We start from the raw sequence: 16,090 nt of genomic DNA on the forward strand, positions 1-16,090 counted from the left end.
GGGTGTTAGACTAAATCATTTCAAAAACAATGTCAAGAAATCGATGACGCAGTCAAAAAAAGAAAATAACTAAACTAAGGTAATTGAAAGCGCAGAGTACAAAGGTATTACAGCGCAGAGTATATCGTAGTTTGTCTCAATATGTACTGCCGGTAGTCACTTTAAAATTCACGTTGTTAGCAAACGATTGTACACTTTATTGCAAGTTATGTCACTGAACCAAAATTAAAAATATTGCAACATGATTTGAGGCATTTTAAAAACAAACAAAGACAAGAAGGTCATTATCATACTACCACATTGTAATTCAAGGAGAAATACATTTTGATTAGGACGTCTGGAAATTCGGCATGGGTAAAACGCTTTCCAAGAACGTCCTCTCAGGCTAAGAAAACCGGTTTCTAAGGACTATAATGAGCCAGTCGCTTTAGCTACGGTAAATAAGTGAAAGTTTTAACAGTAGTGAGGTTTGCAAAGCACACGAAAGGAAGTCAGTTTCTATTGAGTTAGGCCAGTAATTTTCGCTCATATTCACAGCGTGCATGTGAGATTCAAGTTAAGTTTCAAAACAAATAAAAACAATCACGCATCACTCTTTGAGTTTCTTTTAAAATAAAGAATCCGCCATAGGATGATAAGCACGCTCGGAAATTACTAGCAACAACACCTTTGAGTCGGCTGATGATGTCAACAATTTCCGTCGTTTTTTGAGATCTTGGCAATCGCTAATTCTGGAAAGATTGTCTTATGCTCGTGATAAGATGAAATGCCATCTAAATGGAGACAATTCGTAGTCGGTTTAAATTCCTCAAACTGACAATTTCGTCTCTGTTAGAATAATAGTGTTATGATTGAAGTGAGACTCTTAATACAGAAAAAAAGTCTGATGTAAGAAACGCCCAGGTCTTTATACTAACGATGTTCGAAATCATTTCATGGCTTATAAATTGCAGACGGAGGAAAAGTGTTCGTTATTTCTTAATTACACAGAGCATGAATGAAAAGTTAGTTTTTACGTTTATGAAAAAAAAAAAAAGGCTAAAACCTACTTACGAGCTACAAACCAGACATATTGTCATGCCTTTCTAAACTATTTTTAATGTTTGAGAACTTTGTACACGAACGCCAAGGTTTCCTTTGGCATATCGTCGGCTGTGTAAAAAGGCAATCTCTTTTTGGAGAATGAGCTCCATCTGTCCGCTTTCTCAAGTTCCAACATCATTTCCTGGTAGTCATAGAGTTCAGTGACTCGTATGTTAAAACAGAGAACACCATCTGCGAAATAAATAACAACAGAATCACTGAGAACTGATTCAAGCTTGATTTCCTCATCCAGTTGACAATAAATGAAAAGAAATGAACCATTTTGTGGATTTTGATAATTTTCCTGTTATACAAGGTAACGTTTTCGGGGGTACACAGTTTCAACATTTACTCTGTTCACACCAAACCTTCTTGAGTCTTTCAACCGGGTTAACAGTGTACGGACCAGGTGGAGGGATGTGAGAGTAGAGGTGATAAAATAGGACTCGATGATAAAGGGTTGGGTTCGTTACGACCTCACTTTGTTTTGCACTTTATCTGAACCAGGAAAACATACCAATTTTGACCATCCTAATCATCTCCGCAAAAGCATTGGAGTGCGCATGCCCCTGCACCAGCGTACCACAGCAAATCAACGCGTCAAACTCTCCTGTTTCAATCTCGGGAATCCGCTGATCGTTTAAAGCGGCGCAGATGACCTTCTTATACACATTTTTCTTCTTTGCTTCATCTAGCATTCCTTGTGAAATATCTAGAGCATGCAGGTTAGTGTAGCCGAGTTTACTAAGTTCGACTCCAACATTTCCTGTTCCTGCTCCAGCATCCATTATTTTGATTTCATCTTTTGGTTTGTCTCTTAGAACCTGTTTGATGGCATTATCCAGATATTCCGCCATTGACTTATGTGAAACACATTGAGCTGCATGGAGACGCTGAAAGAGAAGAAAATCAGTTTTCCGAAGTGTAGCAGCTTGTAACTCTATTTTGCGTTATAGTTTAGGAGCTGTTATAATTCTTTGGTGCTTGGAGCATTGTGTCAAGCAAAAAGCCTCCTGTTACTGCCGCAGAACTGAAGTTGTCTAAACAATTACTGGATGAGGTTTTTGTGATATCCAGAATATTCAAACTCGAGGTAGGAGTTATTAGCCGAAGCCGAAGGCTAAGGCTGATAACCCTTACCAAGACCTTGATTATTCTGCATATCACAAAAACCGAATCTAATAATTGTTTTATTATACATTGAAAGAAAAAAGAAAATGGGAGTCTTGTTTTTGCTTCTTTACTGACGGCAAGCAACACAAAGCGCGCAAACTTAACATGATTACCCTTAGAAATCATGCACTGCGGGCATACATGACATGATTATTGCATAATCTGCAGCTAGATGACGTCACAGGCGCTGTTTTCGAAAATTTACTGAACGCTTTCGGCCAATCAGAAAAGAGATAGTGATTTCAATGTATAACAATATCTTTAGTCGCATTTGACATTATCTGGACTTTATATGAATTATTAGTAAAAAACACTTTTAAATCCGTATGTACGAACATAGTTTCTGGTCATGTAGAATTTTCGCCTTGTAAAACTGGCTGGACTTGTGGAATAACATCATGGTCAAAAAGCTACAAATGTTGTTGAGTTGAAGTATCGGCAACACCCATAATTTATCATGAATGACACATTTGACAGCTGGTTTAGTCCCAGCAAGTTTTATAACTATAGTTTACCTCATCATAGCTGCTCGCAAAGTTGGCATAAACCTCTTTAATTTCTTCTTCTGTTGTTGCTCGCGATACGTTGTCTAGGATATCACCGAAGTACTGTCTATATCCAGCCTCAAAAGATTTATGAGCCATCCTTAAAAGGAAATAAAAGTTATCGGTATCTGTTGCCTGGATTTCAGAAAATACCGTGATAGTCAGTATTTTATTCGGTACAATTTGAAATCGTGAAGTGGAACATCGAGAGCTTGCAAATAAGACGCGCAGCGGAGTACTTTTCACAAATCTTTAAATGTTTGGAAATGTGGTAAAACACTGTTCTCTCATTTGAAATTAATGAGCTTGTGAGCACACACTATCACCTCCGCAATTTCTTTTGTTTTGAGCGGAATGTATTACTAATGACTGAGAGAAATATACCTCCCTCTGTCTACACTTGTTAAAGTACACCGGGTTGGTTAGTAGTTCCAACTCGAAAGACTAACTCGCGCTCACCCACTGTGCTGTATCATTAGAGGTTGTAACAGTCATTATGTTCCTTATTAAATGACTTGCCCCGTGAGCGGGCAAGATGATCCTAACCCTGTGTTGTGCCGGATTGGCTACCCTAGCGGGCAAGATGGGGTTACGTTGCGCGCTCTGTGTCCCGCAAGGGAATGGTGTTTTTGTTTTGTTTTTGTTTTGTTTTGTTTTGTTTTGTTTTGTTTTGTTTTGTCTTGTCTTGTTTTGTTTTGTTTTGTTTGTTTGTTTGTTTTTTGGTATAATAAGTCATTTATTGACCAGGCTTATGGGGTCAAGATGGCTGGATATTTTATATATTTTTATTTTTATTTATTTTTTCGCATTTATTTATTTATTTATTTATTTATTTTGGCGTGTTCATGGACCTGAAGTCCATCTCGTCCATAAAAACGTTTAAAAGAAGTTGGCCAATATCAAGCTATCTTGACCGAACAAGCCTAGTCAATAACCCCTGCATATATATTACGTTTAGACGAGACAGCAGACTTCATGATTTATTCTTTTACTCAGTCTATTCCATGTCTTGAATATGACTTTCGCTATGGGTCGCTCATTAATTAGAATGAGTTGCATAAATGCCGCCGGGAAACCTAAAGAATTCTGGAACGAACTTCGTCCTCTGATGCATTCAAAGAGATGCGCACCAAATAAATATATCACGCTCAAAAAGAACAATAAAATAATTAAAGATCAGAATCAAGTTGTAGAGAGATTCTGAATAGTTATTTTAAAAATGTAACAGAAAGACTGGACATCCAACCGTACACTTCTTTTGAAAATCAACCGCACTTGTCAAATATTCCGAGGAACTGGAATCAAAATGAATAGCTTGAGTTCAATTTATTCAATCATGAGTTGGTCAAGACTGCTATGCAGAGAATGGAAGTAAACAAAGCAACTGGTCATGACCACATACCACCACGTGCACTCAAGGCGTCCATTCCATCAATTACACGACCTCTTTGTCATCTACTATCATTACTTTGAGAGCTGTCCCTGACTCCTTGAAACGAGGAGAGATCGTACCACATCATAAAAAGGAGTCACAATAAGAGAAAGAGAATTTCCGACCAGTCACAGTTTTTCCAGGAATGTCCAAGATCTTTGAACATCTTATTCATCAACAATTGACAGTTCATCTAGAGAAGATTCCTCTTAATTCTATGTTTGGATACAGAAAATATCATGGGTGCCCGACGGCACGCCTTGCACTCACTGAAGAGTGGAAAGAAGATCAGCTAGTCCTTAAATCGGGTAATATTGATATTAGGACCACAGAAAAGACTAACTCCTTGGGGTTTGTACTTGACAGTAAGCTAAAATTTGACGATCATGTATCGAATACTTGCCGCAAAGTGAGTGTTCCAATAAACGCCCTTAATAGACTGAAAAACATTTTACCACTTAAAACCAAGGAATCGTAATGTCGTTCGTTCATACCACCAAATTTTTATTACTGCAACCAAGTTTGGCACCATTGCGGAAAAAGAAACACTACAAAAATCGAAAAAGTCAACGAAAGGACGTTGAGATATGTCTATAATGATAAACATGCATCCTATCAGCATCTCTTGGACAGGATAAGACTACCTTCCATGGAATCTCAAAGAATTCAAGGCATGTTATTGACAATACATAATAGGATATCGAACAAACCACGGGCAATTAGGAATCTTATTAATTCACGCTTATTTAAGTACAATCTCAGGCGCCAACAACATGTTTTATCTTTACCTAAAGTTAACGCTACTAAATATGGACTCAAGTCATGGAGATATTTTGCAGCCAAGAAATGGAATGAGCTATCAAATGACATTAGAATAAAAGTAGGCACCAATGAAATAGTAGACAGAATTAGATCGCTAAATTTCGGGAATTAGTAAATTTGTGACATTAGTTTTAATAGTATTTTGACTGCGGCGGTAATATTGTAATAATAGTTTTGAATAGTTTTAAGCAGTATTTAATTTGTGATTTTTACCTGATGAATTGTGATATTAGCGTTGTTTAGTTGTTAGGTTCTCATTAGTTATTAGGAGGAATACCTGTAAACTAGCTCTCAAGCTAAGCGTATATCCACGTTAAATAAAGCATTCATTCATTCATGACAGATGTAGGTGGTTTAGCCGCTAAGTTGGTTAGCCCCCAACCTATTAGCAACCAACCAGAAGTAGATAAACTCCCTTCTTAAATTCATTTAGCCCTCGCTTAGTCGATTAACCCCCAAATTAGTCAAAGGAAATCAATTGAACTTAATACAAGGAGCTGGCCAATTTTAAACGTACCAAAATATGTATTAAAAATTGTGTACGGTACAAAAATGCTGCAATATATTTGTAAAATATTTATTTGACGCGCGCGCGCTTCAGTGGCGATGGTTTTAATTATTTCATGCATGATTCTGAAACGTATTACATTTTATCATATATTAAAATATATTTATTGCGTCTTATTTCTTTATTATCACTTTTGGGAGCCCATCACGTGATGGGCCCCTATCATTTCTAAATATCGGCGAACAGTTATATAATATTTTTGGGGCATATCTGTCGCTTTAACACGAAGAGGAGCGCAAATTTCGATGAACAATATCCTCGAAGACACATCACAATTTTATTCCATTGACACAATGACGATCGAAATTAAATTCAACAACAGATTTCATAGCAGAAGTCACGCATTCTCTTTAGTCTCTTAAGAACACGGTTGAGATAGTTTAAGGCATTCTTTCTTTTCTTTTCTTATTTTTTATGAATGATTAGCGTAGTACAATACATTTTATATATTTTGATAACTTATGACTTTTTTGTGTGTGTATTATTGCCTTATTGTATTGTGATATCTTTAATGAAAACTCTCATGGCTCGATCCCTGATTAATTCGCTTGGCTGGTCTTGCGACTTCGCTTGGCTGGAGGACTCGCTAGCTTCGGGATATATTGGTAAAACTGTAGCATTTTGTGCTGTGAAGAGCGATTCACCCTTTCCGACTGTGGTCTAGATGGCAAATGGGAATAGCGAGGTCCTTCACCACGGATTTTTTTTTTTTTTTAGCAAAAAAGAAACCGCTCGCAGTCTATTTCTACCCAGTTTTGAAGTTTTCCTTACACTCTCATTCGTATCGCCTGGCTGTCCCTGGCTATGTTCAATTAATTTGACTTGGATTCTTAGCAACTAAATCTCCCTCAGCTACTCTCGAGCTCAGAACAGTTTAACATAGGGACCCAATGGATTGCTGCAGTAAATTATCTGTTCGTATGGCCTTTAGTTTCTAATGTAAATTGTCAGCACGAACTTCGTGAGAAATATAATGCCCGTATGGTATTTTCGGATAAATAAAAATGTCGTTTTTGGGTATCGAAAATTGGCCAAATGTGATTTTCGGAATAGCAACAGTCGCAAGGTTTTTGGAAAATGGACAACAAATCCTTTATGAAAACGAGAACTGGCTGAAGTTCTCCTAGAATGACCGAGGCGATTAACATTTTACACGGCGCAGCCTAAAATTAACCTGCCTTAGCTTAAAACTTGATCAATCGACATAACGCATTTGAGAGAAAATCGTCAGTTGTGCGCTCCAGATCTAATAGGTCCAAATAGCGACAACATGCTCGGTGAAAAAACGGCCATTGAATCAAGTCTGCATTTGTGATCTCGCACTCTCGTTTCAGCCGTTGATGGTCTCGGTCGTTTCGTTTCGGTTGCTTTCGTTGTTAATCATGCCTTAACCTACTGCATGGTCAACCAAACTCAATGCATCGTAGAACTCACCCATAACTTGCGTTACATACCTCAAACGTTTCCAACTTGCAGAGTGTTTTCACAGCGAAAGCCTGATAATCCAGGCTAAGAGGCCAGTCACAGACACTGGAAGCTTCAAGATAGCTGAGCCCGCCCTCTTTTGAGGTATACACAAAGCGGTCAGTTTAAGAGGAAGACTGTGGACTGCGGACTACGGACCGCGGACTGCGGACTGCGGACCGCGGACCGCGGACTGCGGACTGCGGACCGCGGACTGCGGACTGCGGACTGCGGACTGCGGACTGCGGACTGCGGACTGCGGACTGCGGACTGCGGACTGCGGACTGCGGACTGCGGACTGCGGACTGCGGACTGCGGACTGCGGACTGCGGACTGCGGACTGCGGACTGCGGACTGCGGACTGCGGACTGCGGACTGCGGACTGCGGACTGCGGACTGCGGACTGCGGACTGCGGACTGCGGACTGCGGACTGCGGACTGCGGACTGCGGACTGCGGACTGCGGGTAAAATTCAGACTGAGGGTAAAATGCAGATTGCAAACCGGGGGTAAAATGCAGACTGCAGACTTTTCCACTCAATCGTGTCACCATTTCCATCATAGAGAGCTAACCGTAAACTGACCGAAGCATTATCCAGGCTAACCTGGGCGACATCCATGCTAACCGGAGTGCAGACACTTACGTCGATTAGCATGAATAACCCTACAGTCCACAGTCTCTGTCTTACACTAACGGTACGCAAAGCCCCCTTGTCAGTTTGGTAAGCCAGCCATTTTGCTTATAACAAAACAGACGAAGAAGAAGAAGAAGAAGAAGAGGAGGAGGAGGAGGAGGAGGAGGAGGAGGAGGAGGAAGAAGAAGAAGAAACATAATTTGCATAATATACACACACCCCGGCCTGCCGAAGGAAATTGGCACCAAATACTTAATCGATATCAATCTATAGCAATCACTAATGACTATCGATTGTTTTCCACAATCGATACAAACCGATATTCTGCAGGAACTTTTACGTTCTGTTATATAAGTACTTATATTTCGTCAATATAAAATAAAGTGACAGTAGTTTAATGACCGGTGACAATAGTTTAGTACGCGTTACTCCGTATTAGAGTCAAGCAATAGAGCACTTTTTCCGTGTTTACATAGCCTCATCTAAATTCTAAACACGAGGAGGGTTGGGAAATTCGAGACAGTTATGCAAACCCTCGACTACGTCTCGGGTTTGCATAACTTTCGAGAATTCTCCCAACCCTCCGAGTGTTTAGATGAGGCCATGTAAACACGGAAAAAGTGCTCTATTGCTTTTATAAAATAATTCTCAAAAATACGCGCGAACCTAAAACGTCGCAACAGTGTTTACACACTATCATCTAAACACACCTATAGACTAATAAGAGCGCGCTCACTAGCTCAGTTATTTTACAATTCCACACAGAGACATCTTCATGCGCCACTCAACTGAGGTTTGCAGTATACACGAAAGAGAGTCAGTTCCTATCCAGTTAACCCAGTACTTTTCTCTCATATTCACAACGTGCAAGATTCAACGTAAAGCTAGAAACAGATCAAAACAGTCGCGAATCACTCTATGAGTGCGTTTGCAAGGTAAATATATTAGTCATTTGCTAATTACACGGAGCACAAATAAACAGTTTGTTTTTACTATACGTTTATTTCAATTAGAAAAGCTCAAATCTACGGAAGAGCTACAAAAAAGACGTGTTTTCATGTCTCTCTAAACTTATTAACTGATAATGTCTGAAAACTTTGTACACGAACGCTGAAGTTTCCTTAGGCATGTCATCGGCTGTGAAATAAGGCAATCTCGTTTTGGAGAATGAACTCCACCTGCCCGCTTTCTCAAGTTCCAACATCTTCATCCAACATCACATTTTCTGGTATTCATCGAGTTCAGTAAGTGTAAAAAATGTAAATCTTATTTACAGTGGTCATGCATTAAGCTATACAAACACTAAGCTTAGCTAGTTTACAGGCATGCCACTGAAACAAAGGAAACAAATATTTCAAATAAACGTAACACAGTTAAAAATCCCAACTGGCAGGAGGCAGACCAGTTGGCTATTTACAAAGCGTGACCGAGGATTTGAACTCGGGACTACCGAGAAACAAATCCCCCTAGTGGCACTGTGGAGGCCTTGAACCCGGGACCTCCGAATTACAACACCAGCGCCCTTAACACTCGGCCACGCTGCCTCCAGTGATTGGTATGTTAAAACAGAGAACACCATCTGCGGAATATAAAGAAAAAAAATAAAGGAATCACTGAGAATTACAGCTTGATTTTCTGATCCAATTGATTATAAATGGAAAGAGATTAACCATTCCGTCTGCGTTTCCTTTTTTTTTTCCCCTAATTTTCCTGTAATTCAATACTGCTCCTTTCCGAATATGACGAATCCAACAAAGGTATCAACACTTGTACAAGATAACGTTTTTTGGGTTGACAGTTGGAACAATAACACTTTTCACACCAAAACTTGTTCAGTCTTTCAGCAGGGTTAGCTGTGTGTGCAGATCGGGTGGAGGTTGGGTTCCGTTGCGACCTCACTTTGTTTTGCACTTAATTAAAGTGCCATTATGATGATATTCTCGATATCCATTTTTTCACATTTCCGGACACAATCGGTCTTTCCTAGATATCTTGCCAAATTTTAATCTATTACGAGCGTTAGAACTGGCGGTTTTGGACCTTTATTTCCGATGATTTATGGCCGCCATTAATTTTCCTTGTTCCAAGTCTTAGTTGAGAATTTGAGAAAATGATGTCATTTTTCTCAGAAATACCTCTAGGGTTGAAATTATAATAACAATTTATGTGAAAAATTGCACGAATATATAAGCCAAAGTTTTTGTTACTCTTTATGTGAATTGCTGTACTAATTGTTATTATAATTTCAGCCCGTGTGGTATTTTTGAGAAAATGACGTCATTTTCTGCAATTCTCAACCAGGACTATGAACAACAAAAATTGATGGCGACCGTAAATTCTCGGAAATAAAGGTCCAAAAAACACGAGTTCTAATGTTCTTAATGGATTGAAATTTGCCAAGATATCTAGGTAAGACCTATTGTGTACGAAAATGAAAAAAAAAAAAAAAAAAAATGGGTATCGAGAACTTGATCGTAGTGGCACTTAAATCTGAGCCAGGAAAACATATTAATTTTGACCATCTCCACAAAAGCATTGGAGTGCGTATGCCCCTGCACCAGCGTACCACAGCAAATCAACACGTCAGACTCTCCTGTTTCAATCTCGGGAATCCGCTGGTCATTCAAAGCGGCGCAGATGACCTTCTTATACAAATTTTTCTTCTTTGCTTCATCTAACATTTCTTTTGAAATATCTAGAGCATGCAGGTTAGTGTAGCCGAGTTTACTAAGTTCGACTCTAACATTCCCTGTGCCTGCTCCAGCATCTCTTATTTGATTTCATCTTTTGGATTGTCTCTAAGAACCTGTTTGTAATCCAAATATTCCGCCATTTTCTTATCTTCCTAGCTTACAGAAGTCAGATGGTTCCGTTTTCTCCTCTCGTTTGCTTTTTTCCAAGTTAAAATAATTCTTAGAAGACATACTCCAACACACGTGTGACACCGTATACGGTCGTGCAGTTGTTGTCTTGTATTTTGATCCCTTCAGATGTTGCTTGATTTAATTAAGGGAGCGAGGGCGGAGGTGACAATGACAAGGTGATGACATGGGGGAGGAGACTAAAAGCGTTTTTTTTTTTTCAGAGAAGTACACAGACGTTTAAGGTTGTTTAATTTTGTTGCACCCGCTTCGCGGCAACTCTCGCGCTACGCCCTCGCATCGTTTGTGCGCTTAAAGAAATATAACTCGTAACAAGTAAGAAAAGACTGTGAACAGACTCGTGGCTTCATGGTAGATTAAAAACAGTAGTAACACGTGACTTGCAGTCTGCGCCAAAATTCGTACCATGTTCCACAGAAATACAGGTAGAATTTCGTACCACCCCACTTAATTTCACTTTGAGCTGAGATCATAGCAGCTTTCTATTACACCTAGTTCGACACAGTTTTCAATTAGCGTAATCAGTGAAGGCCTGTACTCATGCTGTCACTTTGCTTCTCTTCTACCATGGCTTCTTTGCGTGGGAAAAGGCACTTGCAACACCTACATCGTCTCACATGTTTAAACCGGAGTGACTTTGTTATGTCTTAAAGCTGCGCGTCTAAATGGTCTGCACAAGGTTTTGAGTTCCCTTCGAATGTCTCTTTTGAACAAAGCATAAGCTATCGGGTTGGCGGCCGAATTAACCAGTACCAGCAAAACAATGACGTTAACAACTTCCAGCGCTGGAATCGAGGAGTTGACAAGGAAACGAATAACGCTGTACAGCTCTACACAGTAGCAAGCAAGGAAAACGATCACTACTGTTATGATGACTCTAGCAGATGAAAAATCTCTTGGTTGTCGGTGACTGACTTGATTAAATCGCAGCTGAGCATGGAGACGAGCAGTTTGCCAGCGATGCCTTCTGGCAGTTATGATTATTTGAATCGTAGCTATCAGCAGGAACAAACAAGGAAGGATCTCCAATAAAAACATTTTGCTAAAGATGAGAGTTGTGTTTTGCATTTTGCATTTTCCTAACCTCGCGCATATTGTTGGAATAAAGTCGAGAGCAATGGGAATACTCCAAGATAACGCCATGAGGGAAGCTGCTCGACGCGAAGTCATCCACGTAACATACCTCAGAGGCTTGATAATGGCGATATAGCGATCAACTGTCATAGCACACAAGTTAGTAACAGAAGAGTATATCGCCAGCACGGCTATGTCATAGCCCCAGTTACTTTCGCAAAGGACAAGTTTTCTACAAAGGAAGATTGTCGGAAAACAGGTAACACCGACAGCGAAATCAGCCACTGCGAGCGACAGGACAAACCAGTTTGGCAGGATGTGTAATCGTGTCCTGGATAAGATAACAAGCACGACCATAGTATTTCCAAGGATTGCTAAAACGCTGGGGAACCAGCCAAGGATGTAAAACCATGAAGTCGCCATAAAGAACTTTCTCAGCAATGATGCTTTCAAGAGAGATTATAATTTCCGAGCAGCTCAGCTAATACTCTTCTCTTCCGCTTAATTTCAGGGATCCTTTTCAGACGCAATCGTACTGTAGAGAATGAACTTGTTGACGGCGACTTTGCTCTTAGCTTCAAGGATTGTGAAATTTCAATTACAGCAAGACATCTGCCCTGATTCAACAATGGAGACAGATCTTTAATAACATAGTTTGTATGTCATAAGTGCAATTAGACGTGCCGGTAAAATCTCTTCAATTACAAAACAAAACAAAGCGTTTGACAGTGTACTTTTTGTTTGTACTGCGAAAGAGATCTCTTCCTGCAGCTAAAAAAAAAGATTCAATTCGATTCGATAACATTGATTGTGGTCACGGCTCTAAAGCATGCATGTCAAAAGAGGTTAAGGTTTGCGCTATGACGCTCAAAAAAACAAAAGAAATTATTATTAAAGCATTTCAAATTGTATGTACTTTGCTGAAGTTAATATTCCCCTGTTAAATCAAATTTAATTTTGTGAGGAGTCCAGCAGTAATTTTAAACGTTCAGTTTTAAATTAATCAATTTTCATAAACTCAAAGACGTGCTGAGTGCGCTATGTTGTTGAAGGGAATGACTTTCGAGTTGAATTTATACAAAGTTGGATTCTGTTAAAATTGACAGCTAGTCAGTTACAACAAATATTTGGCTTTTCGGGTGTGTGCGATTGGTAAACGATGTAAGACATGACAGGCTTGATAACAATGATGAAACTGAACCTGGCTAGAGATGTAAGCCTCTGTTTACCGCAGCCTTCGACGTCAGTTTTTGAGAGCTGTATTAGTACTCAAAAGCTGTTGAACCAGCGAAACCAAATATCCAAACGCACCTACGAAATATTTCTAATTGCAAATAAAAAGCTCCAGTATTCCAGTACGTATATTGAAAAAAAAACAAACAAACAAAAAAAGGTAGCTGAGAGTGCAGCACGGGTCAAGTATGATTTTTGGTTTTCTTTTTCCTCTTATCTTCCCTTTGTCTCCTCTCCTTACGTTTTCTTTGCTTTGCCTTGATTTGCAGTCTTTTCTTTTCCATTTTTTCACCTTTCCTAACAAATCTTGTGAGATCATATTAACTGCATGACAGTTTGATGGTAAATTAAACGCCCCCTTTATTATTTACTGACTTGGTACAATATTTTTCCAAAATTGTCCTACTCATATCTCTGGACAGGAGCCCATCACTCTGGAGTGGTGACTTAATTGTCGAGCTTTCCTTGTTATAGGTCGAAGTCTCCACGATGATGCATGACTAAAATTTTAAAATACATATTATTCTCTCACTATGTCTGTTTCACATTTACTTGCATGTGTGTTAAATTATAGTTATTTATTTCAACCTCAATTTCAATGAAACGCTTGATCAACGTTCCAGCTATGCTAGTGTGCTTTTATTTTCGTTAATGTGAATTAATTTCACGGAAACCGATATGGAATCGACGCTTTTGTTTCGTTTATCTACTGTGTGTCCGCCTCTGATTATTTCATCAGAATTTTATAAACAAACGCTGAAGTTTCTCTTGGCAGTTCATCTCTGTCGAAGTAAGGCACCATCTTTTTGCAGACATTTTCCCATATGCCTACATTATCCAATTCTAGAATCTTTCCTTTGAAGTCATCTGCTCTACTGTCGCGAATATTAAAACAAAGTAGACCACCTACAAAAGAAAAAAAAAAAAAAAAGAATTAAATAACGAATATTTTAAATTAATTTATATTTTTCTTTACATTACGTGCTCGAGTCTTTAAACTCTTTACCCTATTCAGATCTGGCTTTTTTTTTTTTAGATCCGCTGGGTTGCCACCGCTCTCGAGCTCTCGCGTGCTGTCAGTCCCGAGGGTGCTCGCGGGCTCCTTTCCCGAACAGAGGTTGGTTGACCAGCGTATGCCATGATTGCGCCAATACGTCGCACCTCACGCTAGTTCAACGACAAATATGTAACCCAAGTTACCCTCTCCCAAGGATATTAGGGTAACGAACAAAAAAAGGTATATTTTATTTTTCGCTATGCTGAATTAAAAAGACATTTTTGGACGCAAGTCACCACTCGGTTTCAATGGATGATTGATTTCCGGCTCATGGTACTAAGGGAGGCTGCATATAGTAAATATAAGTGTCGACTGGAAAACACTCTCATTATGCCGAGAGCAGACTTACATGTTTTAACAATCCTAACCATCTCAATTAACGCAGACGAGTGAATATGTTCCTTGAACATCGCACCACCACAAATCAGAGCATCAAACTCTCCTGTTTGAATCTCGGGAATTTCCTGATCGGTCAGAGCGGCGCAGATGAACTTCTTGTACACGTCTTTCTTTTTGGCTTCATTCAACATTCCGTCTGAGATATCGAGAGCGCACAGGGCGGTGTAGCCGAGTCTTTGAAGCTCGACTGCCATCAACCCCGTTCCGGATGCAACATCAATGATTTTGATTTCATCTTTCGGTTTCTGCGGAAGAACCTGATTGATTGCTTCATTCAGACATTCAGGTAGTGGCTTGTGGTAAACACTGCTAGCGTCCTGAACGACCTCCTAAATAAAATCAGCTCTATCTTACATCCACGAACAATTACAACACTGCAAATGTGCAGTTCGTATGCCAGGTTCATGTATACTAGAATCAAGGTTTTATATTATCTGCTCCAAGAAACGCACAATAATTCGGTAAAGAGCCAGCATCTAGGAATGGGTAATACACATCGTCTGACGAGCAATACATACATGGTGTAGAGGACACGAGCAAAGACAAGTTTTATTTGCAAGCGGTAAACAGTATTTTTAGTAACACTAGAAAATAAAATTCATATCTTCAAGCCACCTCGCAGTTTTCTTTTCTTTTTTTTTTTTATTATATAAAGTGTAGTCTATCGCTTGCCATTTTCTCTGACATTTTGCACAAACAAGCGTGAAAAAATTGGAAATGATGTCATCAATATCTTCGCTAGTCAGGACCTCGGGTCCCAGATGTAGTTTCATTTGAATTTTGCAAATGATGTATTTTCCAGTTAAACAGAGTATCTATATAATAAAGTCACATCTTTAAGTTCAGTTTGATTATTTAACTCTCTTGAATAAAGTCATGCACATAGACAGTGAGATTACAACTATTCTGTTACCTTGTCATACACACTCGTCCAGTTGTCATAAGTATGTTTAATTTGTTCTTTTGTTGTTCCATGCGAAAAGTGAGTTAATCGATCGCCAAAGACCTGAGAAAAGCCTTCTTGGTATGGCATTCTAAAAATAAAAAAGAGAAGCCGAATAACACACTCTTTTTTCAAAAGAATACGTATTTTTCATGCCTGAGTTGGATATTATTTTTTTTGGCTTTAGACGCAACTTTTGGCAAAATTTTATAGATCAAAAATCTGTCCATGAGGTTCAGAGCACTAGCCACATTAAAGTTTTGAAAATCTAAGGTGGCACTGAACCCTATTTACAGATTTCTTATCGTGCTAATCGAAATTAAATGATACATATATAAAAAAAATTCACCGTGTCGTTTTTGAGTTATAAACCCTTAAAGCTATAATAGTGTTTTTAGCAGATCATACTGTTGCTATGGTAACCCATTGTGTCACGAAAATGATAGCAAAATGTTCATCAATGATTGGACAGGATTTTGATAGCATGATCGTAGCATCAATTGATAAAGAGTGGTTGCAATGACCCAACAAAATATGTCTTGAGAAAAGTGCCGACACTGTTTAGAGCCAGCCACCTTAAGAGGGCTTTAAGTTAGTATGTGTATTTTGGGATGTTTAGGTACATGCACTTTTGGTCATTTTATTTTGTTTTGGTTTTAGCTCAAGCTCGTGCTAACTAACGTGATGAATTTGATTGCTTGAAGGTGTTTTTTTTTTTTTTTTTTTTTTTTTTTGGACGGTTTGAAATACAATATTAGTCTGTTGAACCAGGAAGTTCATG

At 39.1% G+C, this 16,090-nt stretch overlaps 3 protein-coding genes and 1 pseudogene across 3 annotated transcripts; all 4 read right to left on the reverse strand.

Moving 5' to 3' along the window:
- Positions 1-337: 337 nt before the first annotated feature.
- Positions 338-7,336, reverse strand: LOC145487140 (methyltransferase-like protein 27). Its single transcript, XM_081465863.1, has 4 exons — positions 7,078-7,336; positions 2,772-2,901; positions 1,601-1,976; positions 338-1,275 (listed from the first exon to the last, which is right to left on the reverse strand). Exons 2-4 carry the CDS (start codon positions 2,898-2,900, stop codon positions 1,097-1,099), a joined length of 684 nt encoding a protein of 227 aa, XP_081321989.1. The 5' UTR covers position 2,901; positions 7,078-7,336; the 3' UTR covers positions 338-1,096.
- Positions 7,337-8,674: 1,338 nt separating this feature from the next.
- LOC145486715 (methyltransferase-like protein 27) lies at positions 8,675-10,581 on the reverse strand (annotated as a pseudogene).
- Positions 10,582-11,223: 642 nt separating this feature from the next.
- On the reverse strand, positions 11,224-12,464 carry LOC145486714 (octopamine receptor beta-2R-like). The gene has a single exon (XM_081465421.1). The coding sequence runs from the start codon at positions 12,098-12,100 to the stop codon at positions 11,225-11,227; it is 876 nt and encodes a 291-aa protein (XP_081321547.1). The 5' UTR covers positions 12,101-12,464; the 3' UTR covers position 11,224.
- A 1,138-nt stretch (positions 12,465-13,602) lies between these two features.
- Positions 13,603-14,801, reverse strand: LOC145486716 (methyltransferase-like protein 27). The gene is made up of 2 exons (XM_081465423.1): positions 14,317-14,801; positions 13,603-13,816 (listed from the first exon to the last, which is right to left on the reverse strand). Exons 1-2 carry the CDS (start codon positions 14,558-14,560, stop codon positions 13,638-13,640), a joined length of 423 nt encoding a protein of 140 aa, XP_081321549.1. The 5' UTR covers positions 14,561-14,801; the 3' UTR covers positions 13,603-13,637.
- Between the last annotated feature and the right edge of the window lie 1,289 nt (positions 14,802-16,090).

This window comes from Orbicella franksi, chromosome 5 (assembly GCF_964199315.1).
Source record: "Orbicella franksi chromosome 5, jaOrbFran1.1, whole genome shotgun sequence".
Classification (NCBI taxonomy): Eukaryota; Metazoa; Cnidaria; class Anthozoa; order Scleractinia; family Merulinidae; genus Orbicella; species Orbicella franksi.

What these genes read in the sequence shown, in the direction of transcription:
- LOC145487140 (XM_081465863.1), bottom strand. Translation starts at nt 2,900, where the DNA reads ATGGCTCATAAATCTTTTGAGGCTGGATATAGACAGTACTTCGGTGAT. An exon ending in TTGCGAGCAGCTATGATGAG is followed by an intron (nt 1,977 to 2,771) that starts GTAAACTATAGT and finishes CTTCTCTTTCAG; the next exon opens with CGTCTCCATGCAGCTCAATG. An exon ending in GATTAGGATGGTCAAAATTG is followed by an intron (nt 1,276 to 1,600) that starts GTATGTTTTCCT and finishes TTTATTTCGCAG; the next exon opens with ATGGTGTTCTCTGTTTTAAC.
- LOC145486714 (XM_081465421.1), bottom strand. Translation starts at nt 12,100, where the DNA reads ATGGCGACTTCATGGTTTTACATCCTTGGCTGGTTCCCCAGCGTTTTA.
- LOC145486716 (XM_081465423.1), bottom strand. Translation starts at nt 14,560, where the DNA reads ATGGCAGTCGAGCTTCAAAGACTCGGCTACACCGCCCTGTGCGCTCTC. An exon ending in GGTTAGGATTGTTAAAACAT is followed by an intron (nt 13,817 to 14,316) that starts GTAAGTCTGCTC and finishes TTTCTTTTGTAG; the next exon opens with GTGGTCTACTTTGTTTTAAT.